Source organism: Chelonus insularis, unplaced genomic scaffold (assembly GCF_013357705.1).
Source record: "Chelonus insularis isolate UGA/USDA-ARS -01 unplaced genomic scaffold, ASM1335770v1 scaffold_303_pilon, whole genome shotgun sequence".
In the NCBI taxonomy this organism is placed as follows: domain Eukaryota; kingdom Metazoa; phylum Arthropoda; class Insecta; order Hymenoptera; family Braconidae; genus Chelonus; species Chelonus insularis.
Window position 1 is genome coordinate 450,600 of NW_023276792.1, and position 24,831 is coordinate 475,430.

The window sequence follows — 24,831 nt, forward strand, 5'->3', positions numbered from 1 at the left end:
GGAGTTGAGATAGAATATATAATACAGAAGAGAAAGAAAATTTTAGCATTAATCAGTCGAAATGAAAAGACTTGAGAGTTGGAAAGAAATATGATCTTGTGTTTGGTATGGTGAACGTAGAGTTATATTGCCATATAGGGATGGATATGCAGCTGTTGGTTAGCTGTTTCACCATCGGCCATTTTGTTAAGAACGGATGTACACACGTAGCTGAAAAGAAACGCGCTATGCATATGTCTGGTAAGAATGGCATTAAAAAGCCTCCCAAGAACTCTTTCAGTTACATCCTCATGTACAACAAAAAAGAAAGAGAGAGAAAATAACTATGAATTTCAATAGCTGGTATTAGTCATTTTTACCGTCAGCTCCTTCAGTCTTATTGGATACAGGTTCGAGTATAAAAGCTTTTATTCGTTACATTCATAAGTGTAGATCATCTCCACCAGGTATTCATGTTTTTAAATACATGTCAATGATGCATTTAATTATCGAAGATACAATAAATCTTACTAGTCTATTAATGATTATTTGGTAATTTTTATTCTTAACTGAAATGTAAGCGAATAAACTGTGATAATCTGTTAATGAGATGTATAAAAACCAAGATTTTTCATTATTAACTGTCATCTCATGATGAAAGTTTCTTTTATCAGTGAAAAAAATCCTGTTAATGGTTTTTTAACGAGGATATAAGTTAAGACATGTGATCACTTTTCTTTCACAACATATAAGATTTTTAATGATTTCTTGATACTTTTGCTGAAACGTGAAATAAAAATTCTTTATGAAAATAATACACCTGACCTCAATGAACAGATGGTTATTAATTAATGTTCATAAAATAATCCCATATTGTATTTAATACTGTAAGACTGGAAAAAGGCTTAATAGATTTTCTTGGTAGCTAAAGATCGAGAGAAAGTGAAATAATTTTGATTACAGAGGGCATTAAATTTTCCAACTTCCTGATCAGAAAATCAAGATTCATCGCGATTACAATACAATCACGATCAGTTGATTCCTTGAGGCTAAAGACTACAATCAGATAGCGGACAGCTTAATTGGAAGGAATTGCAACACTTGAATGGTGTCGGTACGCTTAGAACTCTCAGAAAGAGTCTTGAGTTAGTAATCCACGAATAAGTATTGCAAAGTAGAAAATAAGGCAGTTATTTGAGTGTGCGATCCAGTAATCTAGAAGTTGAAATCTCGTCGCACCTTAACCGAGTCCTCAAGCAACAATATTTTTATTTCTTGTTCATTTCTTTACATTATTTTTATCTCATTTCTGGTTTAAGATAAAATTCCAGGTTAATAAAACCGTCAAGGAGTGTGAAGGTAAGTAAAAAAAAAGTTACATTGGATCTTGAATTACGGTGAAAGGATCAGTTAAAATATGAGGAAGTAACACCTGACGTATCTATCACCTACGCGAAACTTTGATACGTGTATAGATGGAATGAACATTTATATACTGAAAAAAAATTACCCTTTGGAAATTACTATGCTGTTATAGTAACTTGTTCTAAAATCGCCTTGAATGAAAAAGTATAAGAATTTTGTATACAATTTGTGATAAACTAAGTGAAGTTAAGAGGAAGTGCAATAAAAGTTGAAAATTCTTGTTAATAATTCATTGAAAATAGTGGTTTTACAGTAATTCCTCTGTTAATTAAAACAAGTTTTAACGTTACATGTGTTTCCAATGTATAATACTAATTAATCAACATTTCATTATGATGGGAAATTATTTTTATTTGATAATTAGTGAATGATCATATTTGCCTGCATGTTAAAAATGAATTGTACACAGAGATAATTTTTTCACTAATTGTAAGTGTGAAAATGACAAGTGCAAGTCGAAATTTAGAAGTAAAAATATTTCTATTCGATAGTAAATTAAGACAGACTAATTTTTCGTCACTTATTAACTTCCCATTAAGAAGTTATTGTAATGAAGTAGATTTTTGAAATCCGTAATTTTATCATATCTCTACGTTTTGAGACATTTAAAAGCACATTAGAAGGTTTAAACATGGAATTATGTGCGTGAAAAGATAATACAATGAAGAATAACTGAATAAAGTTTGAACAAATTCGATTCAGCTGTTTTTTTTATAACAAAAAGAGTTTAAAATAAGTTAAGTAAAGAAAACATTTGAAGTAGATTCTTCTTATTGAGTGATCAATATTGTTGAAAATTGAGGTCAATATAATATGGTTGTTAATAATTTCATATGACTCTAAATAATTATACATTGTATATGTACGTAAGAATGGTTTTAATTTATTGAATTATCATTACTATTATTATATTCGGTAAATATCAATGAAATATTGTTATAAATAACTTGATGTGATAAAACAATTGTATATTGTTTATAAAAATAGCAATTAATTATGAACAAAAATAAACCAAAAGATGACAAGACTACAATTAGCAAAGTTCTAACTAATTTCTTTTTAGTTATTTTTTCTACTTAAGCCTCTACTCGAATTATCTTTAAGTAACAAAACAATGCAGTTTTATTCGCAATCATACTAGTGATATTCCTTGTTAATGTTTTTGTTTTTTTTTTTTTGATAAATACTTTTGCTCCAACTAATTTCGAAATCATTTAATATATTAATATCGAAAAAAAAAAAAAATTGTCAGAAGTGGGATTCGAACCCACGCCCTCAGAGAGGACCAGAAAGCTCCATATGATCCGCACTTATACGGACAAGGTTAAAACCTTGAGTCTGGCGCCTTAGACCGCTCGGCCATCCTGACATGAGAATGCCACAGTTCCATTTGTATTGTTGTCGTGAGTGGACGTCTCTGTTCAACCTGCGATACTGTGAAAGACTTTTCTCCAAGTTTGAGGACCCTATTGTGGCCACAACCAGGGATTATCATCCAATACTGTTGCTGAAGCGTTATCAAAAGAAATCTGGGGCGAACCAACACCCGGACGACCCGTTTAGACCACCGACAGCGTGGGTTTTTCCCAATGAACCTAACATCAAGTTGAAGATGGATGCAACTACGAAAAGAAAAGCTGAGGCCCTTGGACAGGGCGATAAAAATAAAAAATAAAAAATTAATCAAGAAGTCTATGAAAGATTTAGGCATTCTCAACTCTGCAAATGTTGAGAAAGTCTTTAATGAAAAAATAAAGAAACAACACCCTAACCTAAAAAATGCTAGAATACATAAAGCGGCGTCGCTAGAGGAGATGGATTTCTCGCATGAAGTGATCGACACGCCATCTGTGGGCGTTTTTTCACAGCCTAACAAACCTCAAGACCTACCTCGCCAGTCGATAGGGCAGGTATCACGACCAAGAACCGTTTCAGCCAGCTCTCAAGCGCGAATACTCAAGATGCAGCTCAGCCAAGCACCTCACAGATGAATCCACCGCAACGGGATTCCACAGCTCAGTCAATTAAACCAAAGCCAACCAAACCTCCACCTATATTTATCTATAATACAAATATCAAAGAAACTCTTACCTACTGTAAGACCAAAGCTATAGCTCTGATACGATTAGAGTGAAACAAACAGAAACAGTAGTTAGTCTATCAGCCACTAACAAACAGGTATATGAAAAGTTGCTAGAGGCTTTGAAGGAAGATAATAAACCGTTCTATACATATACCCCCAAAGAGAACAAAACTAAAACACTAGTTTTGAAGGGAGTGTTTGGAGGATTTGATGAGAAAGATGTAGCGGAGGAAATCAGGAGTCTAAACATTGAAGATGTACAGGTCATTAAGGTGTCCAAAATCACCTTTAACAAAGATAGACCCGATTTGGTGCAATTCCTAGTACAAATTTCCAAAGATAGTAACCAGGCTAGTCTAACAAAAGTTAAGTTATTATTGTCCCAAAGGGTTAGATGGGAGAAGCTGCGAAAAAAGCAAGCGTTCCAATGCAAAAACTGCCAACGGGTAGGTCATGCCAGCTCGAATTGCCATTTAAAATTCAGGTGTATGAAATGCGCTGAGTCCCATAAGCCAGGCGAGTGCACAATCAAAGAAGGAGCACAACGTAGTGAGCTAAAGTGCGCAAACTGCGGTGAGACAGGCCACCCGGCCAATTACAAGGGCTGCAGATACTTAAAAACTGCGGAGGAGATGCGCAAAAATGCCTTAAGAGCTAAAATAGATATCAAGAAAAAGAGAGAAGCGCACTACAACAACTTCATCAGACCAAATGTGTCCTTCGCAAACGTGAGCCAAAATGCGGGCATTAGAGCACAATCAACAACAACATGTAGGGAGTCAAACCCACTGAATCTTAATACGCAAAACAACACAATATTTGACCAACTAAATGGTACAGATAATGCTAACATGTTCAATCAATTCGAATCCCTATTCAATCAGTTCAAAGACACTATGTTGACAGCTATGAACACGCAGCTACAGCTCTGTCACAAAGGATTGCTGAAAACTCCTTAAACATAGACCATATCCTCTCAATAGTCCATTCCAACAATGAATAATACAACTAATACGTTAGATACAACTGATACGATCCAGCAAATGGATAATTCAACCATTAAACTCATCAATTTATGTGCAATAAATGTCAACTCACTTTGTGTTCTAAAAAAGAGGCATGATCTCCAAGATTTTATTAATATTAACAAGATAGATATAGCAATGATTTCTGAAACTAAATTAAATAAGAATCATAAAGAATAACCTTCCAGCATCACAACTTCGTACGAACAGATAGAAGAGCACCTAAAAGAGGAGGTGGAACAGCCATTTTAATTCACAAAAGGCTGCACTACGAACTTATTTCATTCCCAAACTCACATAAGAATAACACAATCGAATACACAGCAATCAAAATTAAAACTAATAAAGCAGTTTTGCTGGTCCTCAGTATTTATGCAGCGCAAAAGACCACGGACACTTTCATCGAGGATCTCGATAAGTTGTTCGACGATCTCAACCTAAATAGCAACAACATCTTCTTCATTATTGCTGGGGATTTAAACGCTCGCCACACTGCATGGGGAGACACGAGGATGAACACCAGAGGTGCTGCGTTCTATAATTGGACCAGGAATAGCAACTATGCTCTTAAGGTCGCACATTATAGCTCAATGTTCCCAACTTTCCCCAAGGCCAGTTCATACTTAGATCATTGTATTTGTGACAGCAGGCTAAGTCTCGTCGGATTAATCAACAATAAACTTGACACTATTCCTTATGACAGCGACCACAATGGCATTATCTTCTCCATAGATACACATTCAATTTTCCAGGGCATCATACGCCCCCCGCCTCCACCGATCAGATTTAATTACAGATGTACTAAATGGGATGACTTTACTGACCATCTATTATCAGCTAGAAATAGCAGCGACCAGATTCCAGCTGACAGAAACCTATCAATTGAGGAAATAGACAATCACATCGTAAGATTGGAAAAAATGATATCAGATTCGATTGAGGCAACAGTACCTAAATCAATACTAATAAATACAACCCATATGTCAAATACGTCAATAATAGAGTCAAGAAACTGCATTCAATAAAATCTCAGTTATTAACCAGCATGTTCAAAGTAGTAAAGGCAGGGGCTGGTAAAGTTTTAATTCAAGAATACAAGTCTGCAATCAAACATACCAATAAGTTACTCCAGAGTGAATTCAATAAGTCCGTAACAGCATACTGGGAAGCTAGAGTGAAAAGTATCAACTACAGAGACTCTAATTCCTTTTTCCCAACCATCAACTCGACGCTAAGATCAAAGTCTTCACTCTCAATTGAGGCTTTAAAAGTGGACATCAACTCAACACTTATTGCGGGTCTGGATCTAGCAGGAGCACAGGCTCCAGTAGTTAATAACATGTTACACATCTCTAACCCCACCAACATCCTGGATGTCATTGGGAAGCATTTTGAAAATATAAATTCCCCCAGATTCACAGATGAGAACCAACATGTAAGAGACCGAGTGTCTCAGGCATTAGTGGACATCAAATATAAACGAAGGCTTAACAGATCTCAAGGAATTACAATAACCAATTTCTCAATAGATAACCTAGCTCATACACCAACGGCTGAAAATGACTCTCCTAATATATTCCACAAACATGACGAAGTAGGCGCTATCATAAAGTACTCAAAGAATAAGTTATCCTCAGGATTAGATGGTATCCCTATGATTGTCATTAGAAAATTACCTACGGAGCTAGTCAAGGACTACACAACACTATTCAACAATGCATTGAACCACTCATACTATCCCAGACGATGGAAGCAGGCGAGAGTTATTCCAATCCTGAAAAAGGGCAAGGACCCCACTGATCCAACCAGCTATAGACCAATAAGTTTAACCTCTAACATCAGCAAGCTTTTTGAGAAACTAATCAAAGAACATCTTATTAGACATATTGAGGAGCATAAAATAATTCCGGACAATCAATTCGGCTTCAGAGCAGCCCACTCCACAATGCACGCAATAACCAAGTTCTCATCGGACATTAACAAAGCTGTGTTAAATAATAAGCTGGTAGGGGCAGTTCTCATCGACCTGGAAAAGGCTTTTGATTCCGTTTGGCTGGACGGGCTAATCTACAAGCTCATAAGTGCAAACTTTCCACAATTTCTTACCTTGCTGATCCTGGATATGGTGCATGGAAAATCTTTCATTACCTGGAATGGTATAGGTACTTCGACCGGGTCATTTAACATCCTAGAAGGTCTCCAACAAGGTACTGTGACCTCACCGCTGCTTTTTAACATCTTCAATAGCGAGATCCTCAACCTATTCAATATGAATGAAGAAAGGGAAGTCCAATCGATTGCCTATGCAGATGACCTTGTTATTTATTACAGTGATCGCAAAATCAATATCATCAATAAGAAACTGAATGATACATTGAACAATATTAATAAATATTACCTGGAATGGAATCTGAGAATTAATCCAGCTAAGTGTGAAGCCATCTTATTCAGGAGAACTGTAAATGAGATTCCCTACTCTACGGTACAGGACATCAAAACCTTCTCTATAGAAATCAGAACTCAGGGTTCGCTGCTCCTTACTCCTATACCAACTAGGGAGATAGTTAAATATCTCGGAGTCAATTTTGACTACCTACTGAGAATGTATAAACACCATGCCATACAACTGGGAAAAGCAAAAAAAGCCTTTCGAGCTAACTCTAGAATATACCACAATAAGAACCTCGAAGCTAAAGCCAAGACTATCTGCTATCAACTAATTGTGAGACCAATTATTACATACGCGGCCCCTGTGCTGTGGAATATGGCGGCTTCTACAGTAGAACAATATCGAAAGTTCGAAAGATCCTGCCTGAGAGCCTGCATCAACCAATGGAGATCCGCAGACTCCGGTTACCTGTTGAGAATTTCAAACAAACATCTCTATAACACTGCAAATATCGAAAGATTTGACATCCACACACTGAAACTAACGAGAAATTTCTTTGCCGCCATCAAGAAGGTTAAAAATGACATCACAAAAAAGCTGGTCTGCGAGAACACAGCAGAATGCCAGAGAATGGCTAGAACCGGCTACACTCCACCAGAGCTGTTTACATATCTTGATAAGATCGGAGTGTTTCAAGATGAGCGGAACACTCCAATCCTATACCACACCAGCAGACACTGTGCGCACAAAGCCATTCCCCTAGATGGTAATAATAATATTGTGGGCAAGAAAGTTTACTCGTCATGCCTTTCAGATAATGACCTCTTTTACACAGGCAGGATAAATGATAAGTATTGGTGGTTGACAGATGATGATAGATTTATCAGTGATATTAGGAGGAGAGCCAGATGGAGAGCAAACCAGCAACAAGCCAACAGACCCAGAGCTGGGCATCGCAGAAGAAGACATTGAGCCCAATGTTGAACATTTCTCTGTACATATGTATATATTTTTTAGTCTTAGAATAGGTTTAAGTAGTTGTAGGTATTAGTATTAAGCTCTTTCTGCCCTTGAGGCGTGATAACATGTCTGTTTGGTTTGACACATTGTAATAGATCATCACCAGTTAATTGGTAGCACTAATTATATTTTAACTTGCGTAAGCATATCTTAATATCATAGTTGTTTGATGGTGAGACCGCCCCGGAGGCGCATGCCAACTTTTATAAATTATCATTAAGGTCTTTGTAAGGGATTTTAGCCCTACTTAATTATAGTGTGTTTTCTTTTTCAAATAAAGCTCCTTTTTAAAACAAAAACAAAACATGAGAATGCCACAGTTCCATTTGTATTGTTGTCGTGAGTGGACGTCTCTGTTCAACCTGCGATACTGTGAAAGTCTTTTCTCCAATTCTGAGGACCCTATTGTGGCCACAACCAGGGATTATCATCCAATACTGTTGCTGAAGCGTTATCAAAAGAAATCTGGGGCGAACCAACACCCGGACGACCCGTTTAGACCACCGACAGCGTGGGTTTTTCCCAATGAACCTAACATCAAGTTGAAGATGGATGCAACTACGAAAAGAAAAGCTGAGGCCCTTGGACAGGGCGATAAAAATAAAATAAAAAATTAATCAAGAAGTCTATGAAAGATTTAGGCATTCTCAACTCTGCAAATGTTGAGAAAGTCTTTAATGAAAAAATAAAGAAACAACACCCTAACCTAAAAATGCTAGAATACATAAAGCGGCGTCGCTAGAGGAGATGGATTTCTCGCATGAAGTGATCGACACGCCATCTGTGGGCGTTTTTTCACAGCCTAAACAAACCTCAAGACCTACCTCGCCAGTCGATAGGGCAGGTATCACGACCAAGAACCGTCTCAGCCAGCTCTCAAGCGCGAATACTCAAGATGCAGCTCAGCCAAGCACCTCACAGATGAATCCACCGCAACGGGATTCCACAGCTCAGTCAATTAAACCAAAGCCAACCAAACCTCCACCTATATTTATCTATAATACAAATATCAAAGAAAACTCTTACCTATTGTAAGACCAAAGCTATAGCTCTGAATACGATTAGAGTGAAACAAACAGAAACAGTAGTTAGTCTATCAGCCACTAACAAACAGGTATATGAAAAGTTGCTAGAGGCTTTGAAGGAAGATAATAAACCGTTCTATACATATACCCCCAAAGAGAACAAAACTAAAACACTAGTTTTGAAGGGAGTGTTTGGAGGATTTGATGAGAAAGATGTAGCGGAGGAAATCAGGAGTCTAAACATTGAAGATGTACAGGTCATTAAGGTGTCCAAAATCACCTTTAACAAAGATAGACCCGATTTGGTGCAATTCCTAGTACAAATTTCCAAAGATAGTAACCAGGCTAGTCTAACAAAAGTTAAGTTATTTTTGTCCCAAAGGGTTAGATGGGAGAAGCTGCGAAAAAAGCAAGCGTTCCAATGCAAAAAACTGCCAACGGGTAGGTCATGCCAGCTCGAATTGCCATTTAAAATTCAGGTGTATGAAATGCGCTGAGTCCCATAAGCCAGGCGAGTGCACAATCAAAGAAGGAGCACAACGTAGTGAGCTAAAGTGCGCAAACTGCGGTGAGACAGGCCACCCGGCCAATTACAAGGGCTGCAGATACTTAAAAACTGCTGAGGAGATGCGCAAAAAATGCCTTAAGAGCTAAAATAGATATCAAGAAAAAGAGAGAAGCGCACTACAACAACTTCATCAGACCAAATGTGTCCTTCGCAAACGTGAGCCAAAATGCTGGCATTAGAGCACAATCAACAACAACATGTAGGGAGTCAAACCCACTGAATCTTAATACGCAAAACAACACAATATTTGACCAACTAAATGTACAGATAATGTTAACATGTTCAATCAATTCGAATCCCTATTCAATCAGTTCAAAGACACTATGTTGACAGCTATGAACACGCAGCTACAGGCTCTGTCACAAAGGATTGCTGAAAACTCCTTAAACATAGACCATATCCTCTCAATAGTCCATTCCAACAATGATAATACAACTAATACGTTAGATACGACTGATACGATCCAGCAAATGGATAATTCAACCATTAAACTCATCAATTTATGTGCAATAAATGTCAACTCACTTTGTGTTCTAAAAAAGAGGCATGATCTCCAAGATTTTATTAATATTAACAAGATAGATATAGCAATGATTTCTGAAACTAAATTAAATAAGAATCATAAAAGAATAACCTTCCAGCATCACAACTTCGTACGAACAGATAGAAGAGCACCTAAAAGAGGAGGTGGAACAGCCATTTTAATTCACAAAAGGCTGCACTACGAACTTATTCATTCCCAAACTCACATAAGAATAACACAATCGAATACACAGCAATCAAAATTAAAACTAATAAAGCAGTTTTGCTGGTCCTCAGTATTTATGCAGCGCAAAAGACCACGGACACTTTCATCGAGGATCTCGATAAGTTGTTCGACGATCTCAACCTAAATAGCAACAACATCTTCTTCATTATTGCTGGGGATTTAAACGCTCGCCACACTGCATGGGGAGACACGAGGATGAACACCAGAGGTGCTGCGTTCTATAATTGGACCAGGAATAGCAACTATGCTCTTAAGGTCGCACATTATAGCTCAATGTTCCCAACTTTCCCCAAGGCCAGTTCATACTTAGATCATTGTATTTGTGACAGCAGGCTAAGTCTCGTCGGATTAATCAACAATAAACTTGACACTATTCCTTATGACAGCGACCACAATGGCATTATCTTCTCCATAGATACACATTCAATTTTCCAGGGCATCATACGCCCCCCGCCTCCACCGATCAGATTTAATTACAGATGTACTAAATGGGATGACTTTACTGACCATCTATTATCAGCTAGAAATAGCAGCGACCAGATTCCAGCTGACAGAAACCTATCAATTGAGGAAATAGACAATCACATCGTAAGATTGGAAAAATGATATCAGATTCGATTGAGGCAACAGTACCTAAAATCAATACTAATAAATACAACCCATATGTCAAATACGTCAATAATAGAGTCAAGAAACTGCATTCAATAAAATCTCAGTTATTAACCAGCATGTTCAAAGTAGTAAAGGCAGGGGCTGGTAAAGTTTTAATTCAAGAATACAAGTCTGCAATCAAACATACCAATAAGTTACTCCAGAGTGAATTCAATAAGTCCGTAACAGCATACTGGGAAGCTAGAGTGAAAAGTATCAACTACAGAGACTCTAATTCCTTTTTCCCAACCATCAACTCGACGCTAAGATCAAAGTCTTCACTCTCAATTGAGGCTTTAAAAGTGGACATCAACTCAACACTTATTGCGGGTCTGGATCTAGCAGGAGCACAGGCTCCAGTAGTTAATAACATGTTACACATCTCTAACCCCACCAACATCCTGGATGTCATTGGGAGCATTTTGAAAATATAAATTCCCCCAGATTCACAGATGAGAACCAGCATGTAAGAGACCGAGTGTCTCAGGCATTAGTGGACATCAAATATAAACGAAGGCTTAACAGATCTCAAGGAATTACAATAACCAATTTCTCAATAGATAACCTAGCTCATACACCAACGGCTGAAAATGACTCTCCTAATATATTCCACAAACATGACGAAGTAGGCGCTATCATAAAGTACTCAAAGAATAAGTTATCCTCAGGATTAGATGGTATCCCTATGATTGTCATTAGAAAATTACCTACGGAGCTAGTCAAGGACTACACAACACTATTCAACAATGCATTGAACCACTCATACTATCCCAGACGATGGAAGCAGGCGAGAGTTATTCCAATCCTGAAAAAGGGCAAGGACCCCACTGATCCAACCAGCTATAGACCAATAAGTTTAACCTCTAACATCAGCAAGCTTTTTGAGAAACTAATCAAAGAACATCTTATTAGACATATTGAGGAGCATAAAATAATTCCGGACAATCAATTCGGCTTCAGAGCAGCCCACTCCACAATGCACGCAATAACCAAGTTCTCATCGGACATTAACAAAGCTGTGTTAAATAATAAGCTGGTAGGGGCAGTTCTCATCGACCTGGAAAAGGCTTTTGATTCCGTTTGGCTGGACGGGCTAATCTACAAGCTCATAAGTGCAAACTTTCCACAATTTCTTACCTTGCTGATCCTGGATATGGTGCATGGAAAATCTTTCATTACCTGGAATGGTATAGGTACTTCGACCGGGTCATTTAACATCCTAGAAGGTCTCCAACAAGGTACTGTGACCTCACCGCTGCTTTTTAACATCTTCAATAGCGAGATCCTCAACCTATTCAATATGAATGAAGAAAGGGAAGTCCAATCGATTGCCTATGCAGATGACCTTGTTATTTATTACAGTGATCGCAAAATCAATATCATCAATAAGAAACTGAATGATACATTGAACAATATTAATAAATATTACCTGGAATGGAATCTGAGAATTAATCCAGCTAAGTGTGAAGCCATCTTATTCAGGAGAACTGTAAATGAGATTCCCTACTCTACGGTACAGGACATCAAAACCTTCTCTATAGAAATCAGAACTCAGGGTTCGCTGCTCCTTACTCCTATACCAACTAGGGAGATAGTTAAATATCTCGGAGTCAATTTTGACTACCTACTGAGAATGTATAAACACCATGCCATACAACTGGGAAAAGCAAAAAAAGCCTTTCGAGCTAACTCTAGAATATACCACAATAAGAACCTCGAAGCTAAAGCCAAGACTATCTGCTATCAACTAATTGTGAGACCAATTATTACATACGCGGCCCCTGTGCTGTGGAATATGGCGGCTTCTACAGTAGAACAATATCGAAAGTTCGAAAGATCCTGCCTGAGAGCCTGCATCAACCAATGGAGATCCGCAGACTCCGGTTACCTGTTGAGAATTTCAAACAAACATCTCTATAACACTGCAAATATCGAAAGATTTGACATCCACACACTGAAACTAACGAGAAATTTCTTTGCCGCCATCAAGAAGGTTAAAAATGACATCACAAAAAAGCTGGTCTGCGAGAACACAGCAGAATGCCAGAGAATGGCTAGAACTGGCTACACTCCACCAGAGCTGTTTACATATCTTGATAAGATCGGAGTGTTTCAAGATGAGCGGAACACTCCAATCCTATACCACACCAGCAGACACTGTGCGCACAAAGCCCATTCCCCTAGATGGTAATAATAATATTGTGGGCAAGAAAGTTTACTCGTCATGCCTTTCAGATAATGACCTCTTTTACACAGGCAGGATAAATGATAAGTATTGGTGGTTGACAGATGATGATAGATTTATCAGTGATATTAGGAGGAGAGCCAGATGGAGAGCAAACCAGCAACAAGCCAACAGACCCAGAGCTGGGCATCGCAGAAGAAGACATTGAGCCCAATGTTGAACATTTCTCTGTACATATGTATATATTTCTTAGTCTTAGAATAGGTTTAAGTAGTTGTAGGTATTAGTATTAAGCTCTTTCTGCCCTTGAGGCGTGATAACATGTCTGTTTGGTTTTTTTTGTTTAAAATTTTTCCACACATTGTAATAGATCATCACCAGTTAATTGGTAGCACTAATTATATTTTAACTTGCGTAAGCATATCTTAATATCATAGTTGTTTGATGGTGAGACCGCCCCGGAGGCGCATGCCAACTTTTATAAATTATCATTAAGGTCTTTGTAAGGGATTTTAGCCCTACTTAATTATATTGTGTTTTCTTTTTTCAAATAAAGCTCCTTTTTAAAACAAAAAAAACACATGAGAATGCCACAGTTACGTTTGGGTGTTCAGTCTGAGCGCATCGTGTGATCGTACTGCTCTCGCTGTTCATTGCCTCCTACCGATTATTAAAGTTATTAAAAATCTATAAAAGTATTTATTTATATCGATAAAACTATTGCATTCTTGCTCGAGTCATATTAATACTGTTGTTGAGTCGGAAAACAATTTATCTCAGGCTAGAGTTGCCATCTCAAATCTTTGAAACCCCGGACTGAAGCGATAAAAAACCCGGATAAAAAAAGTAAAAGTCTCATCTCATCAAAAACCAGGACAGATCAGACTTAAAATTTTTTACTAAATATTTTACAATTTATGTAAATCGTTATTGTATTAAAACGTAAGAAGTTTTATCTAGAGCAAATTGCACTTATATGAAAAACCCGAACATTAACTAGGACATTTCGAAAAAAGTGCCCTAGACAGTCCCCCAGTCAAAAAAAAGAGGACATGTCCTAAGAAATCCGGACGGATGGCAACCTTATCTTAGGCTAAACAAGTAGTCCTCAATGCCGCTAAAATGGAAATGGACATGGATTTATCAGCAAATAGAAAAGCTGATCAGCCTCTAATTAATAATAAGAATAGAAAATTGGTTAGGAAAACTCTTAAAAATCTGGGAATTGTCAATACTATTGAAATAGACAAAACATTTAAAAATAATAATGATACGTTTCGCCCTAACCTCAACAAAGCAAAAGTACGCAAAACTGCATCATTAGAATGGCTAAATTGGCCACATGCTCCAAATAGCCAACTAGCGCCATCTACTGCATTCTCTTAACCTAAAAAAACTGCTGGACCTCTCCGACAGATCGATAACGTTGGTTTTGCAACCCAAAATAGATTTGGTCACGTGTCAAATCGCTGAATTCAAGATTCGTAACTCAGATGAAGATGTTGAAGAAGCTAATAACCTAGGAGCCTCTCATTTCCGAAATATTAAGGCTAATTCCTTTAAAACACCACCAATATTTAATATTTATGTCATAAATATCAAAGAATGTATTGCTCTACTGAAAAGCGAAGAAATATCAACCCTGCTTAAAAGTTCCTATTGAAAAAGGCTAAATTCTATAGGTTTTTTCAAAAATTGAATAGGAAACATCATACTTAAATAGGAAAAGTTGAGAAATTTCTGCCACCCGCAAAAGCTAATAGGATTACACAAATCTGAATAGGTAGAAAAATAGAGATTGTAAAACTTATAGGATTCATAACTTTCCTATCCACACAGCTGAATAGGAATATGATAATTCTAAAAAGTAGTTAGCAATTCTATAGGAAACGAAGAATTTCTACAGGAAATGAAAGAAAATACTTGAATAGGAAACTAAGTAATGGAATAGAATAGTACGACGTAGAATTTTTTTTCAATTATCTATTTAACCTCTATAGAATTATGCATTATGTAATAGATTTGACTTCTTCAACATCCCATAGCAGATGAATAGATCTTATTAGAACGTCTCTAATAACCTGTGGTCACAACTCTTTCATCTTTTCTATGCATTGTATTAATTGGATAGCGAAATTTTAATAAGTAATATCGTGATAGAAGAATATTTTTCAGGTCACATTTCCCTTTTTAATCTATTTATTCCCCAATAGGAACTTAAGAAAATATCCGTGGGATATAGTTCCGTACTGGAGACACCTCCGACTTGGACCAAAATTTTTTTACACTTTTACCAATATAGATGTTGAATAATTCCCAAGGGATTTTTTGCGCAAATGCCCCTAGAATTTTTTACAAAGGTTTAAAATTTTTAAGACGATTTTTCATGGAAAATCAACAAAAATTAATGAAAACTTTATCATAAACCAATTCGTATAATTTTTTCGGCATAAAAAATATAATATTTCACATATTATCGGCATAATAATCACAAATTAATAAAACTGAAAAAATCTAAAAACCATTAAATTTGATTTATTTAAACAAAAATTTGTGGATTTTTGCGATTTTTCATTGCAAATCAACAAAAATTGATGAAATTCTCATAAGAAACAAATTTTAATATAATAATTGCACATGACATCGTTTTCTTAACTATCTTCCGAATATCCTGGATAACATTTTTTAATAGTGGAAAATATTTGTATGTCGCCATCTAATGACTATTAGACTAACGACAGTTTGTTAGTTAACGACGATTGCTTGACGATTAGATTGTTTATAGCAACGAGGGGAGAGTTTGTTTATCTCCAGTTTTTGACTGTGACTTGAGTTGACCGCACGGATTCTTTCTTTTAATTAATTGCTGTCAATCATTAATAAACATTTTTCTTTATTTACTAATTTTCCGAAGTTGTTATTGAGTCTTATCTTACAATATTTTTTAGCAACTCCAAAAAAGGGTCTAATCCTAATCTTAAACAACGACGTCGCCACATAAATCCACACATATGATCTACCAATGACTCTTTACGAACCCCACTTTTAGACAATTCTTTGCGCATCCATCGCCACGATGACTCAATATTTTAAGTATGAGCCCCCGTTTCATAATTCACAAATTTAACAGAATGATTTGCGGTTAAATGCCGATAACCATAGTTTGTAAGATCAATGTAACGTCGCCAACAATCTGTCTGAATTTCTGTTCCTGGTAACACATGCTTTCGAATCAAATTAATCAAAGTTTTTCTGTCCCGCTTACCATCTGAACAAATTTCCAAACAATAACGATACGCAGAACCACGTTCTATCATACTTAGGATCTATAATCCTCCAACCACTCAACCTCTTTGATACTTTCTACGCCCAATCTTAGTAGATATATAGGCCCCCACCTATCTACTAATCTTGCACTCATCAATCTTTACAACTACACCAATACCACCTAAAAGACATTCGTCTTCAAACTTCTCATCAAGTGCAATTGTACAGACTTCACGGCAATAGTGGAACCTATCGGAAATAGTTTCACGAGATATTACTTCATTGTTGACGATAGAACACTCTCTAACTGTCTGATCATACATGAGATTAATTGAAAAGCAATACGTTACCAACATACAGCATTGAACAGAAACACGATAATCTTCAAACCACGTATTCTCAGCTATCGACACACTATGACTCGGCTTTTTTTTAATGCGACAAACGAATCTGCCACAACAATAATGACGGTCATCACGATACATCTCTTTTTTGTCTTTTAAACAACGCCGAGATGATCCTTCACCTTGTAATAAATAAAGAAAGAATGGGTAGAGTTCCTTTCTGGGGACATCCCCGATTGGGATCCAACATTAGGTATTTTTTGGGCTTAGTGCAATATGAAAAACCCCCAAGGGATTTTTGGTATAAATGCCCCAGAAATTTTTATGAAGGTTTAAAGTTTTCAAGATTTGCTAGAATGTTTCCTTCATTTTTTGTTTACATTGCAGATACATAAGACAATAACATGTATAATATTACCAACTTCACAATAATACATAATGTTAGTGGTAAATACTTTGAAAGCATTAACTCACTCAGATACACAAATCAGAATAGTTACACTAAAGAGCTTATATCTTATAATCTTAATATTATAAAGTTTCAGCAGTTATTAAAAGATCAAAAAACAATTCAAATCTACATATTATTTCATGCGCTGAAAACAAGCCAAACTTATTCCTATTTTGAAGAAGAATCAAGATCCAACGAATCCGACTGGTTATAGACCAATTAGCTCAACCTCCAATGTAAGCAAAATCTTCGAGAAAATCATAAAAGAACATCTACTGAAGCACATTGAAGATAATGCCCTAATTTCTAATAACCAGTTTGGGTTTCGTGCAGATCACTCAACATTACACGCAATACACAAATTACTATGAGATTCAAATAGAGCTATATTGAAAGGTAAAATGATTGGAGCTGTTTTCATTGATCTCGAAAAGGTTTTTGATCCAGTATGGCTGGATGGTCTGATTTTTAAAATGAGTGAGATGAAGTTTCTGCAATTTATTTTATTACTTTTACTGGACATGGTACATGGGAAAAATTTTATTACCTGGAATGGCACAGCTTTTTCAAATTTCACTTTTCAAATATCTGAAAGTCTCCAACAAGGCATCGTCACCTCACCTATTCTCTTCAACGTGTACAATAGTGAAATTCTTAATCTCTTCGACATAAATACAGAGAACCAAGTTCAATCGATTGCCTGTGCCGATGATTTAGTCGTGTATTATGCCAGCAACAAAGTGTTCGAAATAAACATAGATTAAATGAGATCGTAAATAAAATAAATAGACATTACCTAGATTGGAATCTAGAATCAATCCGACGAAGTGTGAAGCTATCCTCTTCAGGAAAACAGTGAATGACCTGCTTTTTGCTACAGTCTAAGAGCTAAAGCCTTTTCAAGTCAACATTAGAGCTGGCTCAGAATATGCTGATACTGCTATTCCTACTATTCCAGTACTGTTTCACTTGTCAAAAACAAGATCTTGACAGAGCTTACCTGCAACAACCTCATAGACTGCCAACGTATGATCAAAACTGGGTACACGCCACCAGAGTTGTTCACCTGCTTGGATAAAATTGGAATTTTCCAAGATGGTCTCAACGTTCCAATATTATTCCACGTCAACCGTCATTGCACGAAAAAAACTATCAACATTGATGATAATTACAACGTTATTGGTGTTTAAAATATCAAAACGGCCCGTATATAGAGGTAAGAGCATTTTCTAGAGACGATAACAACGAATTTCCCCATAAGCCAAAACACGTGGCTGCTTGAACATCTTTAGCGCATCCCTATCATAAAAGGGATAAGACACCGATTTTTTCACGATCCCGTCCATCATGTGCGGGAAAACACGCTGGGTTTTCCCTGACCCTAAAAAATGAACTCTCCACTTCTTGAGTTTCCCACTCTATCCTTTACCCCCTCACTAGGGCCCGTTTTTCTCCCTCTAACAGAAAGACGGAAGTCCTTTTCCTTGCCAAAAAACAGAACTCACTCAGTAATTGATCGGTGCTTATCTCGTGAAGTTCGATCGCTCTCACGTATGAAACATTTTTGTCGTGACTATCTGGTTTTGTGCTGTATTCGTGTTTGAGTTTTACTGTATTCCGGAATAAATTTTTATTATTATACATGACATACTAAATTTCCTTTGGCTTGAAAAAAAAATTCTGTGTTCAGGACAATTGTTTATACAATTATACAATTATTTGTCTATATGTCAATGTAAACATAAAACGCTAAGAAACTATATGATATGTACTAGCTTATTTCCACAACGTCTTCCATGTAGATACAATTATTTAGTAGTATAATTACTTAGTAGATGATATAAACTGTAAGAAACTAAAAGGGTTTATGCTTGACAATTTAGAATAATCTTATTTTTAGCGAATTAAAAGAATCTCTTGTTCATTTTAATCGATTGATGAGACATACTTATGTTACATCATAATAAATGGATCAAGGAAAGTTGAATAATAATTCCACAGTTTAAATGACCGAATTCCAGATACAAAATATTTTATGATGAAATTAAAAAAAGGTTATAAATTCGTGTGCATGAACAATAGATAAGAAAAGTTCGGATTTTATCTTTCAGAAAAAAAGTATTCTGTTAGAAGAACTCAAAAATATTGCATAGATCCCGTTTTTAATTGTTAAAAGCAATTCACATGCGTAAAAAGTGGCCGATGTTACTTCTTACATTCTTTTCTTCATGTAAGTTGTTTCAGAGATTACCTCGGACAGACAGACAAAAATGGTCATTTACGTTTTAACAGGATTTGGATAACCCTCTGAGCTAAGCTTGAGACAGTTTTCTTGAAATCACGGACAGATATTGTAATTGTATTTATATGAATTAACAAAAAAATGTCCAAACGTCCGTCGAATGACATTCAGAAATGATCTATAATTCGATATAAGTAATATTCAATAATATCTAAAAAGTGTTGTTAATAATTTTTTTTCTATAATTTGAATAATTCTTTGTACGAACCTGTACCAATGCATCGACATTACTTGTATGTATATACCACCACATTACTATTCTCTAATTTGTTGTCGGAAAATACATTTTAATAATTTTCTGTTCAATAACTGAATGTCGAAATTGGAATGATTTTCTGATTTGTAACTTCTCATTAGGAAGTTATTGAAATTGGGTCGATTGGTGAAATTTGAATTTTCATCATATCTCCACGTTTTGAAGATATTTGCAAGTATACTATACTGATCAATTCTTAGAATGTGTGTATACGTACACTGAGAAAAAACTTTACTTCATACAAAAAATATTTCATTCGATCATTAGTTGCAATAAAATATTTCTTCGAAATTATGAATATTTGATTGAAATCATTTTATTTACTCAAATGAATAAAATGTCATTTGTTTTCATTCTTGTCGTAACCTTGAAAATTTGTTTTCGAACTTGAAACAAATGACAAAATGTGTTTTTGATAAGACTACTATGAGTCTGAATAAAATATTATCTTGAGAATACTCCAAGTTTTTTTTATTGATTGAATAAGAAATTCTTTCATTTAACGAAATTTTTTTTTCAGTGTACGGTCGTATGTACGGGCGTCAGTTTTATTGTCGTTTTCGATATCTCAAGAACAGATTGAGATATCGACTTAAACCAAAATTCATTCGAAAAATATTATTATAAAGAAGATCATATAATGAATAAATGAAAAGATTAACAATTTAAAATACTTTTAAGCGAAAGGATAACGATTTTATTCAAAAATGAAGTCAATATTGACTAGATATTACTGTTTACAACCAAATATGACTTTCAAAAATTATACATTGTTTATAGCAATATTACTTGGTCATAAACATTTAAAAATTGTATCTTTTGATTAACTAATACGTATATCACATGAATTTGAATGTTTCTAAAAAAATTACATTATTAATGATAAGGTATGACTTTTAACTATTAGGCATTGTTATAAAAATTTGAATTTGTTATAAACAATTACTAATGGAAAGTTCTTTGTGTTAGCGCAGACAAAATGTACTCAGATATTTTTTTTTTAATGCAATCGTAAATTCTGTTTTAGAATATTTATTGAAAAACTACGAGTTACCTTGTACCACCAGACTGCATGGTAAAATCGTAATCTTGAATTCCAAATATCTTCATTTATTGACGTCAGACCTTTTTTTCAGAGAAAAAAAATGTTCATTTTTTGTTATTTTATAGAAATAATGTTGTTAAAAAAATTGTAAGTAATCGCTCTCGCGGGATAACTACCTTAATTTTTTTGGAGTCATTGCACAATAGCAGTATAATGCAAAAAAATATTAAGAAAATATGGAATTCATTCCATTTTATCTAATGACAATAAAAAATAAAATAATAAATGAAAATGTAATTAAATCGTTAATTTAAAATAATTCTTTTAATCTCATCTAGATGAAAATAAAAACTAACCAACAAATATCAACGGTTTAGTTTTTATTGAATACTATCCGTTAATGAATCTGTAACAGCTATAAAAGGTCATTTAGAAACTCAGTGTGTGAAAAATTGTAGTAAAGTAGCTTTCATCAAACACATCAAGTAAAAAAAAATTAATAGTGTCGTCGTAGTGAAAGATATTACAACGAACAAGAAATCGACAGATTTAATACAAATGTGAAAGCTGGATTAATTAATTGAATTCAAGATGTTACATGTTTTATGATACATCATTATTTACTTAATAAACTTTTTTCTGATAAAATTATAACATCAAATAAAAAAAATAAAAATCTTTCAAAAATGACGATGTTATTATCAATTTAGTCATTCATCCAAGAATTGAAATTCAGAAAAATGTTACAAGTGATTTCCATGCTGATGACTCAATCAATAAGTTTTTACGACTTAGTAATAAAAATCATTCACATTAATATGACTCATGCTAGACTGTAGACTACCTTATTTTCTATACTTATCTGGCAAATTCTGTTTATTAATACATCAAACAATTTCTTTCGTTAGTTAATACTAATAATAAGGTTTTTTTTTATAAATAAAATGTTTAATTAATTTTTCGATCCTACATATTCTTTGAATATTCTTTCCCACACGGAACTCCAATGTATCCATAATGTATCTAAGAGATATATGAAATATATCCGGATACAAAAAAAACATATCCGGGATACATTTGGGATATTATACTTTTGGCCGATTTTTATACATCTAGAATATATCCCAGTAATAAAAAAGATGTATATAAGATACTAACATAATATATCTTACATATATCTAGATAAATTTTTGAAATAAAAAGAAAATTTAAAAAAATAGAAAATTGTTTTCTATTAATAAAGTTTATAAATAACCCATGTAGAAAATTTTCAAAAAAGCAATAAAGTTTTTAGTGAGTTAAGTGTCGTGCGACGTAAAAATTTTTTTTTTTTAACATTATTGGACATTAAACCAAATAAATTAATGATGTGTGGAGAAAATAAACTGTTAGAAAATTAAGTGTATATTTATAACTATTAAATATTTATTAATTAAGATGATATTCGATTCAAAATAATTCTTTGTATTGAATACATTAATCTTTTTATGTAGGTTAAAAGAATAAAAATCTTGTAACAAAAAATTTGTTGTGCAAATTATTAATAAAATAAAATTATTTTAAAATAATCTTTTTATTTATAATAAATTCCTAGAATTCTTTTAAAAACCAAATTTTTTCTACATGGGTTATTCATAAATTTAATTAATAGAAAAAAATTTCCTATTTTTTTAAATTTTCTTTTTTATTTTCAAAAATTTATGTTGATATGTATATAAGATACATCCAGTTAGTACCTTAAATATATCTTTTTTATTACTGGGATATATCCCGGATATATTTTGGATATATTTCATATATCTCTTAGATACATTGGATGTCCGAAATTTCTACATTTTTATTCATAGTTTAAATGGAATGTTATTATTCAATCGACATGCTAAGTATAACAGTTTAAATAATAATCACAACACACAACATTATCTCACGAATATACAATTAAAATTATGATTACATAATTGAGTAATCATCATGTTAATTTTAAGTTAATTAAGAGTTAATTTTATTTTTCATCTTGTAAAAAATTATAGAAAATTTTGTAACTATCGACATGTTATATTTTTATCTCACAAAATTGTTACGTAAGTAATAGCAATTGATGATTTTGTTATTCATCCTTCATTTTAATTATTATATCACAACTTCTAAGTTATTATTTTTATTGAAATAAGTTCATAATGAACTTATAAAAATAAATAATTATTAACGAATTCGTCGTTCCCATGATAAAATCAGCGATAACATCAATAACATGTTTCTACAGCATTCATGTTTTTCTTTATTACGATTGTAGTCGGAAGCAACTTGACTAAAACTACAATGATTTTTATGTTGCGGATACAATTATTATCAAAAATAGTACACACTTGGCCATGTTATTAAATTATAGGTTCTCCCTCTAAAACAAAATTTAAAAAAAAATGTGATATAAAAATCATAGTGAACGATACTTGATCATCTATTTTGCTTTTTGTTTTTCTTAAAAGCACAAGTATTAAATATGAAGTTGTGGATTCAGTTGTTTGTCATTGGCGCCGCGTTTATTGAAGTAAATAATCAAGTTGATTGAAAAACCTTTTTTTATTTACAAATTTTTCAGAAATTAATTTTTGGTCGAAAAAGAAAAATCAAATAAGAATAAAATAAGATACTATTTATAAATTTTTAAATTATCTATTCAGATAAGTTATGATTGTTACAAGAAATTATTAAAAATAAGCTTAAATTATTTTAAGGTACTTGGATATAACATGGACGAAGTTACTGAAAGATGCATAAAAGAATACAATCTTACTCGACAAGAGTTAATAGATGAAAAATCCGGTAGGTCCCAAGCCGATCAGAGAATAAAATGTTTTTACGCATGTCATGGTAAAATAGCAGGATGGGTATGTAATGGCAATCTTTTTACCTAAAACTTTATATTACATATTGTAAAAGCTAATTGCATTATTTTTACGAAGTTGACAAACGATGGTGAGCTTATTCGAGATAAATTATTCAAGCCTTTATCAAAAATTCCCAAAGAGCATTGGCCAGCAGCCGAAGCTTTCGCTCAAACATGTCTTAAAAGTGAGTTTTTTCCGATTTATCATTTACTATTAATACATAACTCAGTTCTGAAATTCTAGCGAAATTAAAATTTTCGCTTATCATTTTATACATTTTCTCCTAAAATAAAACTGTCTTATACTCTTCTCTCTAAAAATAAAGCAATAAAAATGATTGAATATTAGAGAAAAATAGTGATAATCGTACATTTGTTCGAAGTAGTTGTATTATTATCATTACAGAATCAATAAACATTGATTATTTCTCTGTCGTTTTTAATCATTTTTGTTGTTCATTATCAAGGGAGTTGTAAGAGAAAATATGGTTACATGAATTTATTCAATTTTATAGAGAGTGAAGATCCATGCGACACAGCTTTTTTCGTACAAAAGTGCATCGAAGCACAGACGGTATAAATAATACTAATAATCAGTAATAAATAAATATTTTGTAAGATCATTATTCAAATGAATATTATTGACAATTACAGAGAAACAACAAGTGATGAAGATAAAATCTGTTTCTGAATCTACGACAAAGGACTTGAATACTAATGTCAACCGGCTAATAAAAATATAAAAAAGATTTGCACAAATTTTAAATTCTATCTTATTATAAAAATGACATTAACTCCTAATTACCCAGTACATTTTTTTTACTTTATTAACTTCTCAGTGGGAAGTTACAGCAATGAGTCCGATTTTGCGAATCCCGAATTTTGACATATCTCCACGTTTTAAGGTCCTCAGAGTCAATACAACCGTTTTCCAGTGGACGTCTGTGTGTGTATGTATGTTCGGAATTATTTTTCGCCTCGATTATCTCGAGAACAAAAAATTATATCGACGTGGGACCAATTTCATACTGGAGGAGAAGGTAGGATTATGGCTCACTTTTTGTTTCTATTAAATTATATCTCACTCTCTTTTCAATTATCATCAACTGTCACTTTTTAAAGTCTTTGTTCATTGCCAAGAAGTTACTTATCAGTATATT

At 34.0% G+C, this 24,831-nt stretch overlaps 2 protein-coding genes and 1 non-coding gene across 4 annotated transcripts in view; 1 reads left to right on the forward strand and 2 right to left on the reverse strand.

Annotated features, from left to right (window-relative positions):
- The window catches only part of dgo (ankyrin repeat domain containing protein 6 diego), a 52,847-nt gene that overhangs the window by 3,881 nt on the left and 24,135 nt on the right, over nt 1-24,831 (reverse strand). The window lies entirely within an intron of this gene.
- LOC118073447 (uncharacterized) lies at nt 1,209-24,430 on the forward strand. Of its 2 annotated transcripts, none has more exons than XM_035093949.1 (5): nt 1,209-1,338; nt 23,520-23,672; nt 23,748-23,856; nt 24,187-24,245; nt 24,326-24,430. In XM_035093949.1, exons 2-5 carry the CDS (start codon nt 23,535-23,537, stop codon nt 24,338-24,340), a joined length of 321 nt encoding a protein of 106 aa, XP_034949840.1. In that variant the 5' UTR covers nt 1,209-1,338; nt 23,520-23,534; the 3' UTR covers nt 24,341-24,430. The 2 variants fall into 2 exon arrangements, with proteins under 2 accessions (XP_034949840.1, XP_034949839.1); XM_035093948.1 differs by lacking the exon at nt 1,209-1,338 and adding an exon at nt 23,263-23,332.
- Nucleotides 2,651-2,773, reverse strand: TRNAL-CAA (transfer RNA leucine (anticodon CAA)). The gene is made up of 2 exons: nt 2,736-2,773; nt 2,651-2,695 (listed from the first exon to the last, which is right to left on the reverse strand). It is a non-coding gene; the product is annotated as a tRNA-Leu (tRNA).